Source organism: Urocitellus parryii, chromosome 9 (genome assembly GCF_045843805.1).
Source record: "Urocitellus parryii isolate mUroPar1 chromosome 9, mUroPar1.hap1, whole genome shotgun sequence".
Lineage (NCBI taxonomy): Eukaryota > Metazoa > Chordata > Mammalia > Rodentia > Sciuridae > Urocitellus > Urocitellus parryii.
Window position 1 is genome coordinate 35,593,548 of NC_135539.1, and position 24,434 is coordinate 35,617,981.

At 49.7% G+C, this 24,434-nt stretch overlaps 2 protein-coding genes across 3 annotated transcripts in view; both read right to left on the reverse strand.

Moving 5' to 3' along the window:
- Nucleotides 1-24,434, reverse strand: part of Radil (Rap associating with DIL domain) — a 56,120-nt gene that overhangs the window by 19,556 nt on the left and 12,130 nt on the right. For both annotated transcript variants that reach the window (XM_026407214.1, XM_026407215.2), the window contains exons 3-5: nt 4,719-4,966; nt 3,819-4,442; nt 1,612-1,649 (exon numbers count right to left, since the gene is read on the reverse strand). In XM_026407214.1, the coding sequence (XP_026262999.1) occupies nt 1,612-1,649; nt 3,819-4,442; nt 4,719-4,966 (910 nt within the window). The remainder of the gene's footprint in view (nt 1-1,611; nt 1,650-3,818; nt 4,443-4,718; nt 4,967-24,434) is intronic.
- Papolb (poly(A) polymerase beta) lies at nt 20,784-23,308 on the reverse strand. Its single transcript, XM_026407216.2, is given in 3 exon segments — nt 20,784-20,825; nt 20,827-22,642; nt 22,998-23,308. Coding segments are annotated over 3 exon segments (2,169 nt in total).

The window sequence follows — 24,434 nt, forward strand, 5'->3', positions numbered from 1 at the left end:
AAATCAATCAATCAAACAACAACAACAACAACAACAAAAACAGGAGTGTGTGTTCAGAATGGAAACAGGACTGCATTAGGCCCTGGTGAACGCTCTGGGGCGCAGTGGAGCAGATGGGCTGGAGGGAAGGCCCGGCTCTTCCAGTCAGTGGAGAAGCTGGGTCCACCTGTATCTGCTTCATACCAAGAGTGATGGGGGCTCCAGGCCACCCACAGACAGCCACTGGGACAGAGGGGCCTTGTCTTACCAGTACCTCAGCACACAGGAGAAGGGCTGGGCAGCTTCTGCCACCTCTGTGCCCCTTGGCACTCTGGCTGTGTTGAAACCCAGCAGGGAAGTCCCTGGAGAGGCCCCATACCCAAGCTGGCCCTGTCCCAACTTTTACCAAACTCCCCTGACACAGAAACCCAGGAACTCAAGCCCTGCGACTGCACCTATGCCTTGGCTACCTTCCTGCATCTGCCCAGTGTTGCCCCTGCTGGTTCTACAGGAAGCCATGCCTGGGTCCCCACACAGCCTCAGACCCCAGAGGCCATGGCTCCGCTTGGCACCTCTGTCGGATCTTGCTCTGGCTCCTCACACTGGCAGGAGCCAGGGAGTGAGTGGGCCTGTGCAAGTGAGTGGCACCTTGAGCTCAACTGCACCTGGGGGACACCGAGAAGGGACAGTGAGACCCCAGCCCTGAGGCCTCCATCTGAGTGTCCCCAGCTCCTACTTTGAAAGGGGGATGGTGAAATCACCTGCAGGGCCCCAGAGCACATGCGAGGGAGCACATTCGGCAATGGTGAGCTCTGGTTTTGAGAGGGAGGCATGAGCAGGAATGAGGCTGGCCTCTACCACGCTGTGGCCTGACTTAGCCAGGATGCCACTGGTATGTGGAGTCCCTGGGAGCCCCACAGATCCGGTCCCCTCTCTGGATTCCCCACCAGGCCTCCTTTGACTCAGCCTTCAGTGTTGCCACCTGAGTGGGGCTCTTAGAGAGGTGACTTGGTTAGGAATCCATGTGTATGTGCACAGGATCATGTGATAGGTGCAGGGAACTGTCCTTCTGCATGCTTTTTAGGTCTGATGACACAGAAAGCAAGTGGCTGCGGTTCAAGGACTCTCACATGGCAATGTCCACAGAACAGACACACAGCACTGCTGTCCCTACAAACCAGCCCCACAAGAGGTGCTTCTGAAGGGCGTCCACACAGAGCGGGCTGCAGGGCTCAGCGTCTGCACATCTGTCAGACAATCCAGATGGCACGGACGAGGCCCAGCAGCAGCACAAGCTAGGGTGCGGGTCTTGGACAGAGCAATACATGGCCCCATCTCGCAACTGAGGGCTGCGGGCTTTTCCTGAAGGGAGTGGGTGGTTATCAGGAGAATGGGGCAGGGAAGATGGGCACAGGCTTTGCCCACTCCGCCCTTAGGAAATTTCTACCCAGAGCTCCCCAGGGTGCTGATGAGAGAAATGGACACAACTACTCCGAGATGGAAGGCCGCTGGTGAAGCGCGGAGGGGAGTCCCGCATTCCGGAGGCTCCCTGAGGACTTAGCTCCCCGGAAAGCAGGAGCCCGCAGGGAAGGTGCAGCTGAGAGGCGGGGACAATAACTGGGCCGTACTTACAGTTGCGCCTGCTTCTCTGCTAGCTCTTTGGTTTTCTCCTACAGAGAGAAAGAGAGAAACAGGACAACAGGATACCTCCAAATACACGATGCTCCATCTCCATGAAAAATAGGGCACACTATCCCAGACACCCTGTGAAGGCTGATATTTGATTCCCAGTGAAGTTGGAAAGAACTTTCTTCATGACTTAGGCATCTTCCCATTCATGACTGAACGTGATCTACACACAATCAGTCCACAGCCCCTCAGCTCACACAACTGGCCATTTAGAAAATAGTAAAGACAGGACAAACATTTGACAGATACTAGAATGAGTAGTCTAGTAACACTCTTTGTTGTTACTCCTAATATACACATCTTGAGATGCCAGCCACAGTCACAGGAGGCAGACACATGTGTGCCTGGACATTCACAATATAGGTAAACGGCCCAGAGGGGAGCAGCTAACATCTTCTGTGCGTTCTCTTAATCAGCAATTGCTCTTGCTTTAGCAGCAAACTAGTCTCAGTCCAATAGAACCCTGGTCACTGGCTTGGTCCTCATGCCCTACTCCTGTACAGTGTGCACATCCACCTACCTGTGTGTTTGCTAAGAGGACAGGGGAGTGGTCCTGGGAGCTGCTCTGTAGGAACATGAGAAAATTTATAGCAAGTGGAACTCACAGGGGCTCTGCTCAGGCCAGAGCTGAAGTGAGGAGATGCCATGGGCATGGGGCCACCTGGATATAGACACCTATGTCTGCGAGCTCAGGATGCCATGGGAGCGGCTCCTGTCTGCCAGCCTCAGCTTCCAAGCTTGTGCAACACAGCAGAGGTGGGTCCCCGTAGGAATGAACCAGAGTGAAGAGGTGGCCGTGGGTGAGGCTCAGTCTCGTCTTGCCACTGTGCCCTCTCGTCAAGTGACCTATGCCCTCCTGGCCTCAGTTTCCTTGCCTGTAACATGGGATACAGCACCTGCCCAGTCAGGGTAGCTATGAAGGTTAATTGGGTCAAAGAGCATCAGCGGGGCTGATGAGTGCCAGGCACAGAGCACACTCAGAAAATGCCATGAGGTTCCCCGTCCCCACGCACATGATTATAGATGGTGCGTGGCCATGCTGTGGGGCCCCCTGTCACATTCCAGCACACCCACAACGCCTATGGGTCACTCTATGAACCTCTTGAGGGGATGGCCCATCAGGCTTATGCTTCCAAAGGGTGTCACCTATTTTAAATGTGGATGTTTTAAAAATTTGTTTTAGTTGTTGACAGATTTTTATTTTATTTACTTATATGCAGTGCTGAGAATTGAACCCAGTGCCTCACACATGCTGGGCAAGTGATCAACCACTGAGCCACAGCCTCATCTCCTAAATGTGGACTTTAATACGAGAAAACTGACCAGGTACCACACGGCCCTGCCCACTAGAGATGAGAGAAGGCCTCTGAACAACTCCAGGTGACTGCAAGCCTTCCTCTGAGTCTTGGGATTCAAGCCAGTGGGGCAGGAGCTGGCAGGGAGGCTGAGACCATGGGGCGCCCCCAGACAGCCTGCTCCGGTGCTTGTCCAGCCCAGTGGGGTGACAATTCCAAGTAATCCCCAGGGCCATGCCTGGAGTCCCTGTGAGCAGGGACCAGCCCTGGTGGGTGGAGGCCGGGGTACGATACCAGGGACAAGGCCCAGAGGAGTTCTACCCACAGGACCACAGCACCAGGTTGAGACTCTGGCCTGACGGAGAATCTATCAATGTCCAAAAACTGACCAGCCCTGCATCCTCACTACCAAGGGAAAAGGGTGTCAGTGGGGGACAGCTCAGGGGGACAGCAACTCACCTGCCCCAGAGAAAAGTGCCAGCACTGAGCCGTGGTCAGGGGCCTGCGAGAGCGCCCAAAGTCCCTGGGCCCTGCAGTGCCCAGCCTCTGGGGTGTCTCATTTCTGGGCATGTGATGGTACCAGGCCAGGCTGGACCATAGGAAAGGACAAAGCTCAGAAGCAGCAGCCAAGTCTGCACTACCCAGACCCACATGGAAGCCTGGAATGTGGTGCAGCTGCCGTGGGCCTGGAGGTGAGGGGTAGACAGGCCAGAGAGGCTGGCCCTTTGACCAGCCTGGCATTGCCACCAGGTAATCAGAGAGGAATTAGGACCTCCCCCTGACACAGGCAGAAGCCAGAGGCTGTCCCGCTGCCAGCGGACACTCTGCGGTGGCCTGCGCGCCCACCCCACTCACCCACACTGCCTCTCGGATCCTCTTGGCTATCTTGAGCAGGAGCTGTCCAAATGTGCCGGGCTCGAAGTGGGTGGCCGAGTGCTGGACACAGAGGCATAGGAGGAAGGCAGGGGTCAGCTTGTAGTCGTCCCCCCCGGGCTCAATCAGCGTCATGACTCTCTGCAGCAGTGCATCCTCCTCCTCAGGCTCAAACTCCAAGAGCAGCTGCCGCCGTCGCGGGACAGCAGCCAGCATGGAGGAGGCATTGTCCCCAGCTCCCAGTGCCATGCCACACATCCTGCAGTTCTGCGGCGCAGCCCGGAGCCGCGCCAGGGTCCCCGGGGGCAGAGGCCGTGCCTGCGATGGGTCCTTGAACAGCAGTAGGTAGTAGAGGCCCAGGGAGAGCAGGTCCCCGTGCTGCAGTGCCACAGTGCTCCACCCCACCTCCTTGAAGTTGACGGAGATGGGCGCCCCAGGGATGGGCTCCAGCAGCAGGGCCGCCTGTCCCTCGGGGGGCTGGTACCGCCGAAGGGTGCAGTGCAGGGGCAGGATGTCGGGGGCCGACAGGCTGATGCTGGGCTTGCTGGAAGGCGTGCGCTGGCCCACTGTATGCCGCTCGCGGTTGAGCACATACACCAGGCTGTCCTGAAACACAACGCCTGACTCAGGGGTGGGACCCCACCTGCCCAGACCAGAGCAGAGGGTAAGAAAGGGGAGGAACAGGTGTTCCAGTCTCTGGCTGGGACTGCTGTCCACCAGACACACCACACTAAGTCGCCCACCCCCGGCCACCCAGCCTGTGCTGGGGAAGGTGGTTTCCCGGAGGAGCCTTGTGGGAGCGTGAGAGGCCACACCAGAGGCACAGGGCTGATGTGAGTCCTTGGGTGGGGCTTGGGGCTGCGGGTGTCAGCGGGGGCTCACATGCTGCTGGCTGTAACCCTGCAGGAGAAGCAGGTGTGGGGACTGGTACAGGCAGTCACGCATGGTGTCTTGGCTGGGCTCCTCAGGCCCCTGGGCAGCGTCAGACAGGGTGGTGGCCAGGTTCAAGCTGGTCTCACTGACAGTGCGGCGCAGCCGGGGTGGAGGAGAGCTCCGGGCAGCCCCTGGGTCCACGGCCGGGGTGCCCTTGGCACGGACCCGCTGCAGCCTCCGGGCTTGGGCATTTATTCCTGAAACAGAACCAACACAGGTAAACGGGCCTGACTGTGACCATCTCCCAGATCCTCCTGCATCATGTGAATCTCCTAAGACACTGCTGACACCTGTCACAGTACTATCAAAGCAGGTTTACAGGAGGCTCAAGGAACTCTGTCCACTGGCTGTGCCCTCCGAAAGGACAGGCAGCACCTCAGGATCACAAAGCACCCCCAGAAAAGCCACCCCCAGGGCAGTCAGGAAGAAAGCACCTGCCCTACAGAAGCCCGGTGACACATGGCCTGCACTGTGGGCCTTGAGCCAAAGCCCATCAAACACTCCTCCCACCAAGCACCAGCTCCTCTCAGGTCACCATGTCACCCCAGAACGTTGTCCTGTCCACCTACCTGCCCTGTCCTCCAGCCCCACGTGTGGAAGGCTATACTTCCCTGGGATGAGACACAGTTGGTCATCATCCCTCACTAGACGAGGGGGAGTGATCAATTACCACAGTGTCCTGTGGGTGGCTTCCGCAACAGCATGCCTGCCACCTTCCCAAGGCCACCTGGACTCCATCAGGCTAGAACAGGCATATGCACAACACACACACATGCACACACAAATACATGTACACTCACATGTGCACACACACACACACACTCATGCACTCACACCAGCACTGCACCACAGTCCTCATGCAACTTAAAGGCGAACAGACATAAACATGGGCATATGCACACTCATGAGCGCGCGCGCACACACACACACACACACACACACACGTACACACAGCCCAGAAATCACACACATCCCTTAAAAGACCTTTAAAATCTCATGCTCACAAGTACAGGAAGCGCTCTCTGAACCGATGCTGCGGAAGGCTTGAGCAGGATGGATGGAGCCCAGGAGACCCCAGACCCCTCAACATTCCCAGCGACCCCGGCGCTTTCTGCCGCACGCCTCTGCTGGGTCTCCTCCAGCTTTATCCCCTGGTGTGGCATCTTTGTCTCCAGCCATTCCAAACAAAACCAGACAAAAGCCAGAGAAAGGAGGCTTGTGAGAGCAAGAGCAGTGGCCGGTGCAAGCCATACCAGGAGCTGGCGGCTGAGCCCTGTCCTTCCTTCCAGAAGGCCGCCTGCGCATCTGCAGCCCGCAGGGGGCCGGGGCTGCCGGGAGGCCCGCTAGCTGCAGCGCTGAGGCCGCTCCACCCGCCGCACCCCTGCTCCTGCCTGCCTCAGAGCCAGCCCAGCCAGGCCGGGAGCTGAGCAGGTGCCCAGCAGGTGGGGTCGGAGCCTAGCCTGTCCCACCTGTCACACTGGCTGCAAGAACAGCAGCAGACCCACAGCCTGGGGCCACATCTGAAAAAAGAACACAACAGTTCAAATGATGCTTCAGCCCCTAAGTGTCCCCAGTGGAGCACCAGGCTGCAGGAGAGCATGCTCAGTATCTTGAGCAGCAAGCCAAGAAGGGGGGCCTGTCCTCTTGGCTTCCCAGGGTCTCCAGAGGGCCCCAGCCCTGATGATCAGCACACAGGGTGTTCCAGGAGTTCCCCAGGGCTGCTGTCCCATGCAGAAGGCACACAGAAGACTGGACCCCACTCTTCCAGATGGGGACTGGCACACTTCTCTAGGGTGACCCCCTTGCAGGGCTGGGCTCTGACTCACCCCTGGTCTACCCATCCTGCACGTGGGAGCTGGGGCTGCCCGGGCCCACTCAAGGTTTGTGTCCTTGATCCTGGTGGGTTAAGGGCCACAGCCTGTGGCTCCAGGCAGCAGCAGTGGTGACTACACCAGGGCCAGGGGCACGTGGGCACCCGAGAGCAGGAGGGCTGTGGAGCAGCAGCAGCTTCTGTGTCTTCTGTGGCAGCGGCTCTCGCGGCCACTGTGGTGCTGGCCAAGGGGACAAAAATCTGACTGCTCACTGTATCCTTTCCCTGCCACGGTGCAGCCAGGAGGACACCTGGGCACACACGTGTGCACATGTATACACACAGGCTGAACCCTGCATCAGGATGGCCTTACGCACAGGCCACCTGAAGGGCCCTTCCCTGCTCACCCAGTGGTGGGTGCAGACTGCCAGTTGAAACGCCACCAAGATCACGAGGTCCAACACCTGCGTGACAGACCTAAAGGCACCTGGACACCGCTGGGCATGGCTGTGGCTTGTGCAGAAGTAAACATGACACCATCTTTCACAACAGAAAAGGCCACAACAGGGCTGGGCCCACGGGTGGGGCTCCCGTGCCGGGGATAGCGCTGCGTTCCAGAAATGTGAGGTGGGATGTCAGGAAGGTGCCAGTGATTTTGTGTATATGGTGCTTATTTAATTTTTTAAAATTTTAGATAAATCTGATAAACAGTTATCGTCTGCAGCTCTGAGAGGCAGGTACCAGGTGTCCATTCAATGTAACCGATTCTTTAAGCTTTTATTTTAAAAAGCTTTTCTTAGGGGAACAGTCACAGAGGTCCCACGGGCCCCTCGCTTGCATGTGACTCTGTGATGTTTTTTTCCTACTCCCAGGAGGTGGGTCCAGGCCTTGGGGTCCAGGAGGTCTTGGGAAGAGCTGTGGTCACAGTGTCACGTCCGGTGAGCCTCAGCCCTGCACAGTGCCATCTAAGCCATGACTACAGACCTCCCCACATGGCTCCTGGGCTGAAGGTGGCAGAGGGGCAGGGGATGGAGTCCTTCACAGGTCTACACTTACAAGTCAGAGCCATTGCTGGAAGGACACGGCACGGGGCTGCAAGTTTCTCGGGCCCCAGCCATGAATCTGAGGAAGGAGATTACAATTTAAGTGGCTGACTTCTTTTGGGGTCTTTGCCAAGAACAAGGTCACTCTGGGGCCCCTACAAAGCCAATAGGGACTTCACATCCAAGGGAAATGCGATGACAGATCCATCATAGAGAACCACTGGCTGCCACAGCCTAATTCTGGGCAGCCAGGTGACAAGAGCGCCAGGCCTTTGGCAACACAGTAATTTGAGAGGCAGTTACTCATCATGAATACAAGCCAGTCCTTGCCACTGGAAGAGGGAGGCAGACCCCAAGGCTCTCTCACTCCTTGACCACGACACAGGTGACAACTGCCGGCTGGTCCAGCCACAGTCAGCTCTGGTCCTGATGTTCTAAAATTCTTCAGGGGTTTCTGTGGCAGGTTCAGTAGGTCAGAGGCTCTGATTCCGCAGGTCTGGGGTCTGGAGTCTGGAGTCTACCCAGGAACCCATATTTTGTAAAAGCTCCCTGACAGGTTCAGGACCCTTCCCTGCCCCAAAGCTCTGTCTATAGCACTTCCTCTCAGGAAGAAAACCCCCAGGGCACTCAGAAAGCTTCATCAAAAACCTACATTCTTTTATTTGTTTGGACATCTAGTTCTTCTCCAGATAAACACCCGTTAGTTCCTAGAGAGAAAATAGGCAGATGTGGGCTTCCTGGATTCGCCTGTTAGTATCTGCTCTGCGGCAGAGAACCAGAAAACCTCCAGGCGCAGCATGAAGGACTTGGGTATTGGGACCTAGGGGGCTGCTGTGTCCCATCTTGGGGGCCTTGCCTGTTGCACCTGAGTATACACTTGGGGACCCTGCCTGCCCCCAACACATGGCACCCAGACCCAAAAGCAAAATGAACACTTTCTAAAATTTTGAGGACACAATGCACCCAGAGTGGCTCTGGGACAACTCTGCAGGCATCCAGAGGAAACAGCTGAGCAAACAGGCCACCTGGGAGGGAGCACTCTGACACTGGGCTGGGAAGGACAGAGGGGAATGTGACTGTGCTGGAGACAGCGCCAGCACCAGGAGCCGAGCGCTCTGGGAGGAGCCTGTGCTTGCCCCCTCACACCCCTCCCGCTGCCTCAGTGCCCAGGGTGCAGCTCAGGGGGGCAGGAACCCTGGCTCCTGGGCTCCCGGGCTCCCAGGCTCCCAGACAGATGCGATGGATGAAGGAGCGGGATGACCTGCGGGCCATGTGGTTCTTTCCTGTGTCACCTTCCTGTCACCTCCACAAGGAGGTGGTGGCCAATGTGCCCTCTTCCAGCAGAGACTCTGTGTGGATTAGGGGTGGCAAAATTAGTTTTGACCACAGCTGGAGATGGTCATCAGAGCTGCCATGTTGGCCCGGCTGTGGCTTCAGACAGCCCTGGAAAGAACAACACAGCTCCTTCCTGAACGTCACCGAGTTCCTCCAAACACTCTCCCTGCAGTTTTCCCATCCTGCTCCTGCTTTCCCTTCCCTCCCTGACCACAGGCAGAGCAAGGAAACACGTGGGCCTCTGCTCCTGCCAGCGGGACGTGGGATAGGTGGGCTGGAGGCACAGGCAGTGCAATGTCCCCTGTGCTCAGGAGTTTCACCAAAAACGGGGGCAACAAGCCTTTCTATAAGTGACCCCAGTAACAGCTGGGGATTTGCTGCCAAAGTAAACCCTCAGGAGCTGCTGCAAACCCACAAGTCACTGGCCTGCGCATCTCCCTTTCTGGAAATATCCTTTCCTAAGTCAGCAAAGGCATGGGCTCCGCCAGCCAGGCATCCCGGAAGAGAATCACCCAACGCCCAGAGGAGGCTCCCCGCATAGGTAGGGGCCAGCACCTCCCCCTCCACAGACAGCCTTACTCGGGCGCTGTGTCTCACCCTCTCTGTAGCCCTACAAGAGACTGCGGCCTGGTGGGAACACAGCAGCCTAGGCTTTTAGGACCAAGTCTACCAGGAGGGGAAGATCTCTGAAGAAAATTTACACAGAAACCCACCCTAACTAGGAACAGGATGAGGTGGCCTCCTGGGACCATTTCTATTCAACACTGTGCTGAAGAACCCAGCCAGTATTCTGTCATCCCAGTGATCTGGAGGCTGAAAAGGAAGGATCGTAAGTTCAAGGCCAGCTTGGGCAACTCAAGTGTTTCTTTTTTTTTTTTAAATTTATTTTTTTAGTTACAGATGGACACAGTATCTTTATTTTATCTTTATGTGGTGCTGAGGATTGAACCCAGTGCCTTAAGCATGCAAGTTGAGTGCTCTCCCTCTGAGCCACAATCCCAACCCAACTCAAGTGTTTCAAAATGAAAAAGGGCTGAGGATGTCGCTCAGTGGTAGAGCGTCTGGGGCTCCATCCCCAGAACTCAGAAACCAAACGACAAGCCAAAGCCTGGGAGAAAGAATACTTTAAAATAACATATCTGATAAGAGACTTGTATCTGGAATTTATACACACACACACACACACACACACACACACACTTTTATAATTCAGTAATGCAATAAGAATTCAAACTACCACATTTAAAGATGGGGAAGAATCTAAATAAACATTTCTCCAAAGAAGATGTACAAAATGGCCGACAAGAACATGAACGAATGCTCAACACCATTGTCATCTGCAGATTCAACCCCAACAAGAGAGCACATCACACTCACGGCCATGGTTATAATAAAAAAGTACCCAACGGGGGCTGGGGTGGCACAGAGCTGGAGTGCTGCCTGCCATGCCCAGGCCCTGGGTCAGAGCCCAGCACTGAATAAAACAAGCAAAACCCCCCAAAAGTAAACAATAACAAGGGTGCAGAGAAGCTGGGACCCTCCACGTCACTGGTAGAAATGTGAAGGGGGGGGCCTTTGGGGACAATTTGTTGATTTATTAACATATTAAACCTAAATTTACCTTAGGCTCCAGTAATTCCACTCTTCGCTGTGCGCCAGGAGAAATAAAAATAATACATGTCCACACAAACGCTCGTCCACAGATGTTCAAGCAGCATTATCCATGATGGTCAAAAAGTGGAACTCACCCAAATGTCCATCAACCGGCAGATGGATGAACAAAACATTAGGGTCATAAGAGGGAACTATTCAGCAATAAACAGAAATCAAATGCTGACACCTTTACACACGGATGAAACTCAAAAAAAATATATTGAATAAAAAAGTCAGATGTCTCTGTCTGTCTGTCTCTGACACACACACATACACACAGATTCTATTTATTTGAAATGTCCAGTAAGAATACACTACAATGCCAGAGCTGGCTGGTGGCTGCCTGGGACCAGGGCTGGGGGCCGACCGACTGCAGTGGGCTCAGGGGTCCTTTCCTCATGGTGCTGGGAGGGAAGCGGGGCCAGCACGCATTAAGCAAGCTCTCACCACCTCGCCCAGCCCACAGGAGGTTTTGTTTTGTTTTGTTTTGGTAATGAATCGTACACTATTCAGTTCATTGAGTTTATAGCATATAAATCATATATAGGAGCACACATGTATGTATGTGTGTACACATGTGTATTTGCAATGCTGGAACTAAACCCAGGGCCTTGCACGTGCTGGGCCAGTGCTCTACCCTGAGCCGCATCTCCAGCCCCCTAAATTATCTCTCTTAAAATAGAAGTTTAAAAAACATAGTAGATACCATCTTCTTCAGTCATAAAGTCCCAACTGCCACCAACAAGGAAGAAGGCTCTACAGAGCAGAGACGGACAAGACACCCAGCGTTGCCGAGCATCTCCCAGAGTCCACTGATGGAGCAGGAAGAGTGGCAAGGACAGGAGAAAAGGATGACAACCAACAAGGTCGACAAGGCAGGAAGGAAGAGTAGTCTCTGCACGCACGGCTCCTCGGCTGTGTGAAGCTGTACACAGCCACAGAAAAGAAACCCATGGCTTTTAACCCAATCAGACTGACTGCATGGAGAGGAGAGGTCACAGGAATGGGGTGTTTGGGGTAGTGGGCGGGGGGAGGACCAAATCCTCATTTCCCATGGTAGGAAGTCACTAGGTACCGTCTGAAGTTCAAAACTCAAGAACTAGTGGTATAAAACTGTCATTTAAAAATATAGAACTAAATGCCAAAAAGAGCAGGCCACAGCTGAATGCAGTAGCCTCTAGGGACAGCAGAACTGGGAAGCGAGAGGAAGGGCTGGCAGAAACCGCTGCTGTGCTTTTGCTTTGATTAGCAAGCGTTGCTTTCCCTGTGCACATACACGTCTCTGGTGAAAAGAAAGCTCTTTAAAAGCACTTGCTTCCCAGCCCAGCAAGAGCGCAGGCGGACATGCACACTCATGGACTCCGTCTCATCACCCCGGGGGTCCGCCTTTTCCCCTCTCACACTGGGAAGCAGCCCATCTTCACACGAGAGCCGTCATGCGGGAGTTTGGCTACCACTCCTGGGGTCCAGATGCCACATGTAACCCAGGTGAGGACCACCGAGGAAGGCACCGAAGCTCCAGATGTCATCCGCAAGCTTGCAGAGCACAAGCCAGGAAAGCACCCTCCTAAGAAATGCTATCACCAACAGGCTCAAGGACACAGAGGCTGCACTGTGTACAGTGTGGCACTGACAGCTCTGTGCTGAGAAGATGGGTTCTGCGTCTGTGTCATTCACACACACCTTTTTGTATAAGCACAGCACAAACGCAAGGTGAAAAGCCACGTGCTAATGGATCTTTAGATCTTTATTAGAGTTCTTTCTGTAAGTACAAAAATAAAAATCTTGAGAAATTACAGTATTTTTCATGTTAGTGTTGATCATGGAGGTGTGATCTTACAACTGATAACCATTTTATTTGTTAAAATACAGAATACATAGGAATATGTATTATGAAATTATTCAGATGACCCCAAAAATATATAGAACTCCATCCACATCGTGAACTATCCCACAACCATTAAGAATGGATTGGGGCTGGGGATGTGGCTCAAGCGGTAGCGCGCTCGTCTGGCATGCGTTCGGCCCGGGTTCGATCCTCAGCACCACATACAAACAAAGATGTTGTGTCCGCCGAGAACTAAACAATAAATATTTAAAAAAAAAAAAAAAAGAAATTCTTTAAAAAAAAAAAAAGAATGGATTGAAGGGCTGGGGTTGTAGCTCAGCGGTAGAGCGCTTGCCTAGCACATGTGAGGCACTGGGTTCAATCCTCAGCACCACATAAAAATAAACAAATAAAATAAAGGCATCTGTCCATCAATAACCTCAAAAAATTTTTTTAAAAAGAATGAGTTGGAGCTATAAGAGGTGATGTGCAGACAATTCCAAGGAGACTAAGAAAAGAAAGACATAGAAACTAGGGTTATGAGGGCAAAAAGAACTGTGTGTGTGTGTGTGTGTGTGTGTGTGTGTGTGTGTGTGTGAGAGAGAGAGAGAGAGAGAGAGAGACATGATCCTGTGCAGGGCAGCATTGCCTAGGAGAGATATGGAAGGCCGCTGTTCTGAGTGAAATTCTAAGATGGTCTCTGTCTCCTGGGGTCACTCAGGGATTGTGTCTCGTGGCAGAAGAGATCTGACAGACAAATCAAGTTACCAATCAGCTGACTTTAAGTCATGGAGATCACCCCAAGGACTGAACCTGACCATATTTTCTCCTTCTGTGCTGAGGGAGCTCTCCAGCTGGTCACAGAGGAGAAGGCGCAGTTTTCTCAAGGGTGAGAAGAGTATGATGCCAGAAGTTCTCCAGCAACCACTGGGAGCCGAGGGTGGTTGCTGGCCAGCAGCCAGTGAGACAGAAAGAAGAGCGACAGGGACTCTAGTCCTATGCCCCTGAGGAATTGAGTTCTGCCAACAACCTGTGAGCTGGCAAGAGGCCTCCAAGCCCCAGAAAGGAGCATGTGAGCCTGAGCAGAGGTCCCCACGATCCTGTGCCCAGACTCCTGGCCATGGAAACGGTGAGAAATAAAGACCTGTTATTTTACGTTTCCAGCTTCAGCAGCAGAAAACAAGTACTGATTCCAGTCCAGGGAAATGAGGGGCTGCGGCAACGCGCCTGAAACTGGGAGCCAGGCAGCAGGCAGAGGCTAGAGGCCTGAGGAGAAGGAGAGAAAAGCCCCGGGTGCCTGGGAGAGGCCACCGGTGGGAGATGCTGCGACAGCGGGCGTGTTGCTGGCAGGGCCGGAGCAGGTGAGAGGGCGGCACAGGGAGCAGAGCTGCAGAAACCCAGAGGAACAGTGCTGCCAGCGGAGGCTGGAGGCTCTGAGGAAGCAAGGGGCAGGTTCCTGGAAACTGGAGGAAGGAGGGTCCTTGTCACATCTGGGCAGAGTGCTTACAGCAATGTGTCCTGGGGACTGGGGAGCAGCTCACTGGGAGAGCACAAGCTTAGTGTGCAAGAGGCACAGAGCTTGAGAGGGAGGGCGAGGAGGGAGGAGGAAAAAAGAAACCTTCCTGCAGTGGTGTGGGAAGTGAGGTTCGGAAATGATTAGCTGAGGTTTCTGAGCGGACGGTGGAGGTGCAGCCTCGTGTCTTCTGTGGCTTTCAGAGAGAAGCAAGGGGGCAGAGACCAACTGCAGAGAGCTGTCAAGCAAACAAGAGCCATGATCAGATGACTCTGGAATGGTCGGTCTCCCCAGAGGACAAGACGCCCAAGGTAGAAATGGCTGCCAAGAATGGCACGGAGGAGAGTGAGTGTGTGCCTGCCCAAGGTGGGAAGGTCAGCGCTCGGCCACTCAGGAGATGCCTGCAGGGTGAGCGTGCTTTGCAGATTTTCTCAATAGAAGACCTTGAGGGAGTTCAAGAGCACTGTCCTTTCACCACAGAAGCTAAAAATAGAGATGGGATTAGCTTACATCTGTGCACATGGCTTGCGCACGTGACTTTGGTCTAATGGCGTGAACTCCCATGAAATCCTCATGTGACCCACAAAGTTCTTGGGAAAATCCTACCGGTGGGAATGCTAAGGGCAGCACTGGAGGTTCAAACATGGAGCAGCAGCACACTGACAGGACCTGGGCTGACGCACACGCTCCCTTCCATGAAGAAGGGCGAACGGCTTAGGGTGGGGCCGAAGGACCAACAGGTGGCACCTAGAGCCCAGAGGGAAGGCAGAGACGCTATTCCCGGGTCTGGACACCTAGCTGAAGAACTCGGCCTGGAGTTGACTGGGATGGATTTCAAAATTGCTTTGGAGCAGTGATTCTTTGTTCTTCTAACTCCCTGCTTCTGAACCAGGATGTCCACCACCATCATCCCAGGCCCGTCCCCCTGCAGGCCAGGAGTGTGGGGAGATAGCGCGCCCCTTGAGTTTATGGGACAACCTGTGCCCAAACAGGCCCCATTCCATCTGATTAGAGTAATGAGATGCTCAGATTGGTGTTGAATTGATAACAGGATGAGACTGGAGGACCTTGAAATGGGGTGGGTGCATTTTCCAAGGGAATACAGATACGAATCACTGGTTGCCAGAGGGTGAAGTATGGCAGCCAGAATTCTAAGATGACTCCCAAGGCCCCTGCCTATAAAATATGTCCCAAGTGGGAGTGGAGCCTGTGAAAATGATGTCATTCTCTGATTATGTTTTGTTACATAGCAAAAGAGATCCTGGCAGATATGATTTTACTAAGCAGATCACTTCAGGTTCATCACAAGGGAACTTCTCCAGGTGAGCCACACCTGAGTGTGAGCCTCTTAAAAGCAGGAAGGAAGCCAAACAGTCAAAAACAAGGGAGACCTGGGGTGCCCTGGCAGTCCTGAAGACACTGGAGGCCGTCTGGGAGGCTAGTGTGTGTTGGGAAGGCTGTCACCCACTGCCAGTCCCCATGCTCTTCTTCCTCATAGCACAATCCCCGGGCTACTGGTGAGTTTGCCCAGTCAACAGGAACTGCATTTTCGGGGGTCCCTTGCAGGTAGGCACGGTCACGGAAATGAGCTCCAGCAGGTAAAACATGAGGGATGCTCCTGTGGGGGACGATCAGGAAAGCTCCACAGGAGGACAGAGTTTGCAGGAACACCTCTGCCTTGCCCTTCTTCCTGCTCTAAATGAGGTGGGGTGGCAGGGGCCCCCTCAGCCATTCTGTACCTTGAGTGACTCTGAGAACAGAATGAGGTGGGCAGACAAAAGTGGAAACAACTCGGGGCCCTCATGACCAGGCAAGCCAGCCCTGAGCTTATTATCCGTTATGTGGAAGGAAATAAAACTGCACTGTGTTCAAGCTAAATCCTGGCCAAATGCAATTGCTAACTTGATAAAATCGATTACTTCACGATATCACTTTGGTATTGATGTTGGTATTGAAGGGTAAGGTGACTGCACAGAGCATATTTCACAAGTATGAAAGCATTTATAACTTAAACTAATAATAAAATGAATACCTTTGTATCCACCATTCAACCTAAAAATAATGAATCATTCCATTATGTACAATCTTCCATCTCTTACCCTACCAAGGAGAACCCCTATTTTGGATTCTTTGTTTAACAGTCCCTTATTTTTAATTTATAGTTATTCCACACATTTCTGCAACTTTGAATTATACTGCTTGACTTTACTAGTTTTAAAATCTTATATAAATTATGCTACGCTTGATGTACTTTTCAGCCATTTGTTTTCTCCTCAGCAATCTGACACATGCGAATTTGGACATACGTAGCTAGGGTTTACTTTCACAGCTTTATGGCACTGACTGCATGAATGCACCACTCTCAGCCATTCCACCCTTGGTGGGTATGTGTGGTGGATATGTGGGTTGTTTCGAGTTTTAGGCTAACACAAAACACTATCAACACTCCACAGGCTTCCTGGTTACCCATGGGACACAGCCTTTTGGAAAGTGCTTCCCAACTTCTCTGACACCACGGAGTATACAGAAAATTTACGTGGCACATTGGAGGCAACTAAATGATATATAAAGTCCCAGATGCAGCTATGGGCCCACAGACTCTGGCCATCCCAAGGGTTAAGGGGACCAGAGAGATGAAGCACATCCACGCCCCCCAGCATGATGCAAAGATTTCGAGTAGAACATCTGGGACTCCAGGGAAGAGGCATGTCAACCTAACTAGATAAGGCCAACTGTTCCCAGAGGGGTCAAAACAACGTGCACTATCCTTGGCCCTGTGCTGAGGTTCCCACTGCTCCTCAACCTCATCAACCTAGATATTGTGAGCCTTTTTCATTTTTGTGAAAAAAGGTTTTTCCTAAGCTGGGCATGGTGGTGCACTCCTGTAATCCCAGAGACTGGGGAGGCTGAGGCAAAAGGATCCCAAATATAAGGCCTCTGCAATTTAATGAGATCTGTCTCAAAATTTAAAACAATAGTTTTTTCCTGGTCTTAATTCATATTTTATTTCTTACAAGAATGGGATCTTTTCTTATTGATTGATCACTCCTAGTTCCTTTTCTGTGAAATGCCTGTGCATTTCTTTTGCCCATTTTTAACTGATTTATTTAATCTTTTTAAATATATTTTTTCTTGCCATCTTTAATATATTTTGGACATTAATCATTTGTCAGTTTTATGTATTACAAACTCTTCTCCCCAATTAAGATTATTTGTCAGCTTTTCATTTTCATTATTTGATGAAGAAAATCTTTTGTTATCAATCTCTTCCTATATGTTTAGAGCTTTTCTGGGTCTTCCTTAGGAAATTCTTCTGTGTCATTTGTTACTGATTCCTAGCTTACAATACTGAATTCACAGAACATATTTTAGGAGTCAAGATACTTTGAAATATGTTGAATATTACTTTCTAACCTAGCACGAGGTTATTTTTATACATGCCCAATACTTACTCCAGAATTATATGAATTTTCCAGTTGTCAGGTGGAGAGTTCTATAATGAATGTCCTGGAAATCACTGATAGCAAACAAACAATGGTGGGGGCAGGAGATGGGTGACAGATCCAGCCCTGGCCATCTGCTAATATATTGTCTGCATCTGCTTTCGTTCTACAAAGCAGAGTTAAGTGGTTGTGACAGAGACCGTATGGTCTCACAAAACTGAAACGATGTACTAGCTGGCCCTTTATAGAAAAAGATCACCAACTTCTACACTAGATTGAGTTCAAAAACCATTTCCCTTCTACTTTTTGTCTGCTCAATATCAGAGCTGTTTTTAAATTTTCTTTGATGATGACACATTTGGCAATACCCATTAATCTCTGCTGTTATTTTGTGCAAGCTAATTTATCAGGTGCAAAGAAGTTACAAATGGTCCCATTTTCCTGGTGCATGCTTTCTTCTATCATTAATGCAGTGGCCCTCTCGTCCCGTAACTGTTTTTGAAATCTGTTTGAATGCTGTTGTTACAGTACCAGCTTCTTCTCATTAGCTTATCCCCACCCCACCCCCAAACACCATTTTCATGCCTTACATTTTGGATGTCTCTTGAAAATAACACACAGCCTGACTTAATTTTTCCACAGACTCTTGACAATCTGTCTTTTACTCCAGATGTTTCATCCACTTTTAGTAGTGATGGGTATGTTTGGCTTAATTCCCACCACCTTAGATAATTATCTCCTTCTCTATTTGTCTCTTTTCCCTCCTTTCTGTTTTGCGTTCTTCTTTTTGGTGAGGAGGGGTACCATGGATTGAGCCCAGAGGCACTTAACCACTGAACCACATCCCCAGTCCTTTATTTTAGAGACAGGGTCTTGCTAAGTTTCTTAGGGCCTCACCAAATTGCTGAGGCTGGCTTTGAACATGTCATCCTCCTGCCTCAGCCTCCCAAGCCACTAGGATTACAGGTGTGCATCACCACACCCAGCTTTTGCACTCTTTTGTATTAAGTTTTAACTCCATTTAAAAATTATTATTGAAAGAGCTGAAGTTTTAACCCTTTCATTTCCCCAACATTATACCATACATTTTAGGCTCAGTAAAGTTGAAAAATTCATCAGTGTCTCTACCCTCTTTCAGAACAATGTAAGAACATCTGAATTCTTATCAGATTTAAACATTATTCAGTATTTTAGTTTCACTTATTTGTTTGCCACTTATTTTTATTGTGTTTGTAATGGAGAAATACATTATCTGTTTTCAAAATAGTGCTTGAAAATACAAGGAGTACAGATACTACATAACAAAGCAAACCCCAGGCATGAGACTCTACATATATCACATGAAAAAATAGTCTGATATTCAGGTAATAAAAACTAGAATTAAAAAGTCCCAAGTTTCCAGCTTGGTAAAACAGGTATGGCTACATGAAACACTTAATAAACTAATTTTTTTGCCAATGTGTAAACAAAATGACAAGACTAAACTTGTGCCTGGAGATTTCAACCAAACACCATAGCTATTCAAAATACAGATACTGTGCACGTTTCACCTGATTTATTATTGTTGTGGAAGGGTAAGGTGACTGCACAGGGCGAAGACGTGAGACACAGAAATATTGTATACCAGATATCAGAAAGTCTCAATTACTGCATAGCCTAAAAGGAAAAAGACTATCTTCCAACTTTGGAAAATTTATCTAGAAGGACAGGGAAAGAGTCTAAACATTGCAGTTTAACATGAAAAAAGAAAAAGAATGCACACATGGGAAAAGGGAACACAGGTGGGAGAGGGGAAGACAGAACCAGGCTACTTGGAAAATCTGTTAAGTCTTCTGGGCTTTCATTCATCTACATCCATTATCCCTCGTGGTTCCTGGACATGGGTATTCAGCTGCTTATGCTCTATTATGAGGGATCCTTTTTAAAGAACAGTATTTCTAATCTTGGATAAAAACGAAAGAGTAGAAAGCTAACTAGCTATCAAATGCTTTCTAGAAATTATTTTTATATGACTACATGAAAAATTCACTGATGATTTTTGGTAAGTCTTTAAAAAATAACAATTGGTTAAAGATTCTTGCAAAAATGTCTCTTTTTTTTTGCCTATGGAAAAGACAAAGATTGGGAATTAGCTTTCCTATAAAGCAGTATTCTATGGAATTTGTAAAACTTCTCAGACACAGAGATCAAATATTTAGTGAAGTTTTACTGAAATATTAGCCATGGAATCAATTTGGTGTTTTGTGCCATGTGGCACAAGATTGTTGGTTTCACATCATGGTTTCGAAAATACTAGATTTCCATGTTTTTTAATGAAACAACATACAAGCATACCCTGTGCACACAGCAAAGAGAAGAGGGTAGAGGCCATAAGCCTATTTTAGGACAAATGATTGAGGACAGGAGAATATGGAGCTTTGCTAGCTCAAGAAAATGTCTGATTGCTGATCATGTGCTCTCTAATATCATCCTACAGGTATCATTTCTAGGTCATGTCCCATCAAAACCAAACACTTAGTAATTACTGTTTTGATGTCAAATATATACCCAAGAGTTGACATTTCATTTTAAAGGGTTTGCAGTTACCTCACAGGGACTGAGTTACATGTACTTTTATGCTTTCTCTGAAGTATATTACACCACTGCACAATGGTATCCAATTTTAAGATCAGTACTGAAGAAACGTCTTCAAGGAAAAAAAAAAAAAAACTAAAATTCACCAAGCTGAAAAAGCGAAAATTAGTTATGGTTTCTAACCTTAAAAAAAGTACATAAAGTGCATTATTAATATTAGGAATTCTGATATTAGTTTGTATTGCAAATTTCCCCAAAAAATGCATCAAACATAAATTCAGTCCAGATGTCAGTCATGGGTACAAATATAGTTGTTTTTTTCTTTTCTATATTTTTCTCATCTTTTAAGAGTAGTAGTCTCTTTGAAATAGTTAATGTACTGGAACTAACACAAATAATCTGAGGCATTAATAACGGCACTTCTAGCTTCACATACTAATCTGGACTTCTGATCAAGATTAAGTCAGTAAAGGAAGTTACCAAGTGAACATTAATCTTTTGAGTCATATCTAGTCTGGTACCCTTGTTCTCCTTCTTTAGCATTTGAAGACAACAGGTTGAGTTGGCAGATATTGTTTATGGGCCCTTGTGGTTGTCTTTATCCATTTCCATTCAGTATGTTTTACTGAATTCTTGATAACAGGAATAGGATCTGGAGAGAGAACAGGGATACCGAGTATATCTGAGCCAGATGTTTCCTGAGAGGCCAACAGAGAAGTTGCTGTCTGTTTCTAATTGAGCTGTACTTATCTGGTTGTTGCCCTTCTGTTCTGGTTTTCTGTCTTTATGAGGTGAGAATGTCCTCTACATTCCTACTATAGGATTAGGTATATTAGTTGCTGCATTTCCTGAAGGTCTAGGTGGATGATTTACCAAATGTGTTGAAGAAACAACTCTGGTGACTGTGGGCTTTGGTGGTGGAGAAATGGTAGGCTGTGAGGGAGTCTGAGGAATGCTTTCACTCAATGTAACCCCTGAGCTTTCACTGGGATTCAATTGTTGCAAGGAAACTTCAGGAGCCTGTATGTTGGTCACAGATGCTGCCATCACAGCCAGAGCAGGACTGCTTCTTCCCTGAGGGCTGCCAGTCAATGGGCCAGTCTTTGTGGCACCCATAGGTAAAGGCACAGACATGCTGTTTTCACTATCTACAGTCAAGTGGAGGCTGCTGTCATTCACAGCTGACAACATTATACCTTCTGCAGAATGTGTTTTCTTTTTCTGAAGAACATGATTAGGGAGTAGTTGATGAAGCTCCTTTCTTCTTAAATGCATTGCAGCAATTTTCATATCCATCTCAAACATCTTACTATTTATTGCTTGCCTATAAACTGTATCTGTGAAAGACTGAATATCATAGGTGAGATCAATACTGAGAGTTTCAGAATTTTCTGGCTTTTTTAACACTAACCCAATCACCCACATTGTACGAAATTCTTCCTTGTCAGGATTTTCTTTGGGTGCTGGAAATGACTGGGGATTCACGTGTGCCAGCGTAATAAATTCATTCTTCTCCAAGCTCCCAACCAGAATTCGGATCTTTGATTCCACCAAGCCCACCCATTCTAGATGTTGTTTTTCTGTTGGTGCACTTGCCAGAAGTACAATATAATGTTTGTACTTTTGAAAGAAGCTTGGAGCTTCAAAAAGTTTGGACCACTCTGCCTTGTTCAGCAAAATTTCATGTGTGATAGCAAGCCCTTGCTTAAACTCCTCAATCATGACCATCCTGGTTGAAACTGAAACATTGTATGTGGAGTTCTGCTGTGGGTATGCTGGTGTGATTATAGGCATAAGATGGTACCTATCACTGGGATTTACTCTTGGGTCCCACACAGGTAAATTAAGATTTCGTTCTTCAGGCTCTTTTAATAACACTGGATTTGGCCATTCCCATTCAGAAAACACCAAGAAAAATTTACGGACAAGAGTTGATGCTATTGCATTTGGATAAAGCTGGCAGGTTCTTGCTACTAGCATAGCCCAGGAAACACCTCCAAGGAAACCTAATATATTGGAATAGATATTGTGGCATTTGGCCCACAATTTGATGGCTCTCAGAGTTAGCCTGAAGTTGTCAATGTTTGGTACTAGATGCAAAATTTCATCAGTTACCCGGCAGCCGTTTAGGCTTCTTATGCATCTAATATCTAAATTTTTAAGCAGACTGTCATCTCTTAAGTCCAAATCTTCTGGAATAGTCTGCAATGCTAATCTTGCAAACAAAATATCTATCTCTATCCCATCAAAACACAGTTTGATCACTGGCACAAATGCCTCCTCAACGGCCCTTAAATCTTTGACTTCTTCCTGTAGTTTCAATTTATCGTAAAATGAGGTGAAAAAGTCGCTGCGGTCGACATGTCTCGGCGCGACGCACAGCGCGTCGATATCGGCACCCTTCGTGTGCACTCCCAGTCTGTAAGAGCCGAACGTGAAAATTTTCCCCCCGACACTCTCAGTCACAGCTTGTGGAAGACTCTTGCTTTCACTGATTTCGCGTATCCACTCCTTCACCAAGTTGTTTAGTTTTTCCAAAATTAGAATCCTGCGCTGCAGCTCCTCTTCCTCCTCGAACACCCCGAAGGGCTTCAGGGTCTCCACCAGCTTCTGCGTGAGCTCGTGGTCCATGTCCCTGGGGGCGGCCAGGCTGATCGCCGAGGAGATTCCGCAGGGTTGCGGCGGCGCCAGCGGCGCTCCCGGGCCGGCCGCGGGAAACGGCATCGCGCCTAGCGCCGGCGCCGCCCAGGCACCTGGCCCGCCACCGCGCCCTGGGCGGCCGCCGCCCGGCTCATGATCCGCTAGGCGGGAGGGGCGGGATCCACTGCCCCGCCGCCGCTCGGCTCCGCCGCCTCAAGCGCTCCCCCGCCTTCCCCCCGGGGCCAACATGGCGCCGGGCCCTCGGAGGCGGCGTTCCAGGCGGGCCGCGCACGCGCGCGCCTGCGCACCGGCCGCCACGGCCTCGCGAGAGTCGGAGGTCTCGGCCTGGCCGCGGGGCCTATGTCGCTGTGAGCCGAGGCACGCGGCTGTGCCGCTCCTCCCTCCTGGAACTTCCTCTGACATTCGCCCTAGCGCGCGTCCCCAGAACTCCTTTCGCGGGCCCGTACCGCGGCGGCCACGTCGCCTCCGCCGGAGCCGCGCCGACCCGCGGTGTTTCCCACCAGTGCACGCTGCCCTGCCTCCCGCCTCCCCAGGCCGCAGTCCCCGGCCACAGGCCACAAATAACCGGGCCGAGCGCCGTGCAACCCGCCGCCGAGGTTTGACTCACTCTTGCATCTCCTGACCTCCTCGTTCTCAGGCCTGTCCCACCATTCTCCTGCTTCTTTTCCTTAAAACACATGGTACACCTCATCCTGTCTCCCAGTTCTCTCCTCTCCGCAGACGCTTAATCTTGTTCTTTTTCAAGTCATCTCTGCTTTTGGAGTAACTGTGTTTCTGCATGATTTGTATGTACCATTTATTTCTTTAAATAATCATACTTATTATTTAGCACAGCATAACCAATGACTCCTAATTCTAACGCTCTCGAGAACCCCGTTCTATAGTTCGTGGTTTTCCACTGGCTCAGAGAGCACTGCTTGTCATTTTGCACGTGAACTCATTTCTGGTGAGGTCTGGGATGCCTGTGTGGAGGAAGCGTCCTCCCGAAGAGGATCTGCGTGGTTTCCACCTGATGCCCTTGTGCCACCACATTGCAGACACTGTCATCTACTTTCCCATCCAGGGATTGTCCAGACCATGGAAGTGCAAGTTGAACCCCAAATACATGGTGGGACACAGTGGTTTTCAATTCTAAGGCAGAGTCTGCCCTATCCAGAGCCCAGGTTAAGAATGACAATTGTCATTTCTTACCAGGAAGAAGATCCTTCCGATTCCATCTTTTCTCTCAGCACCCTTCAATTATTCACCTCTCTCAGGGGTGGAGGCGGTATCAGTTCCAACTCCCAACCTTTTACAGCCTCAAGGGCTTTAGGTCTTTTCCTGGGCAGCTATTAAGCTTGAAGTTTCTTGGTTGCCAAGACTGACAGATGCCTCAAGGGCGATAATAGTTTGAGAATCAGCTAAAAGTCTAAGTTTTCAGGTCCCTCTTTTTTTCACCCCTACACTTTCCTTTGTTTTCTTGGGTCCTCACCTATTTATGCATTTAAAACACATTATTACTTAATTCTAGTTATTCATCATAATAGTTTTAAATATTGCAAACTTTTTCTTCCAGGATATCACCTATTTTTTTCATTTTATCTATATAGTGTTTTTCAGTTTGTTTGATATTTACATCAGTTTATATTTGATATAATAAAATCTACCTACTTTTTCTTCTTTTTAAAAAATAGTTGTTAATGGACCTTTATTTTATTTATTCATATTAGGTGCTGAGAATCGAACCCAGTGCCTCACACATGCTAGGCAAGTGCATTTCCGCTGAGCTACAACCCCAGCCCCTACTTTTGTCTTCTTATAGCATG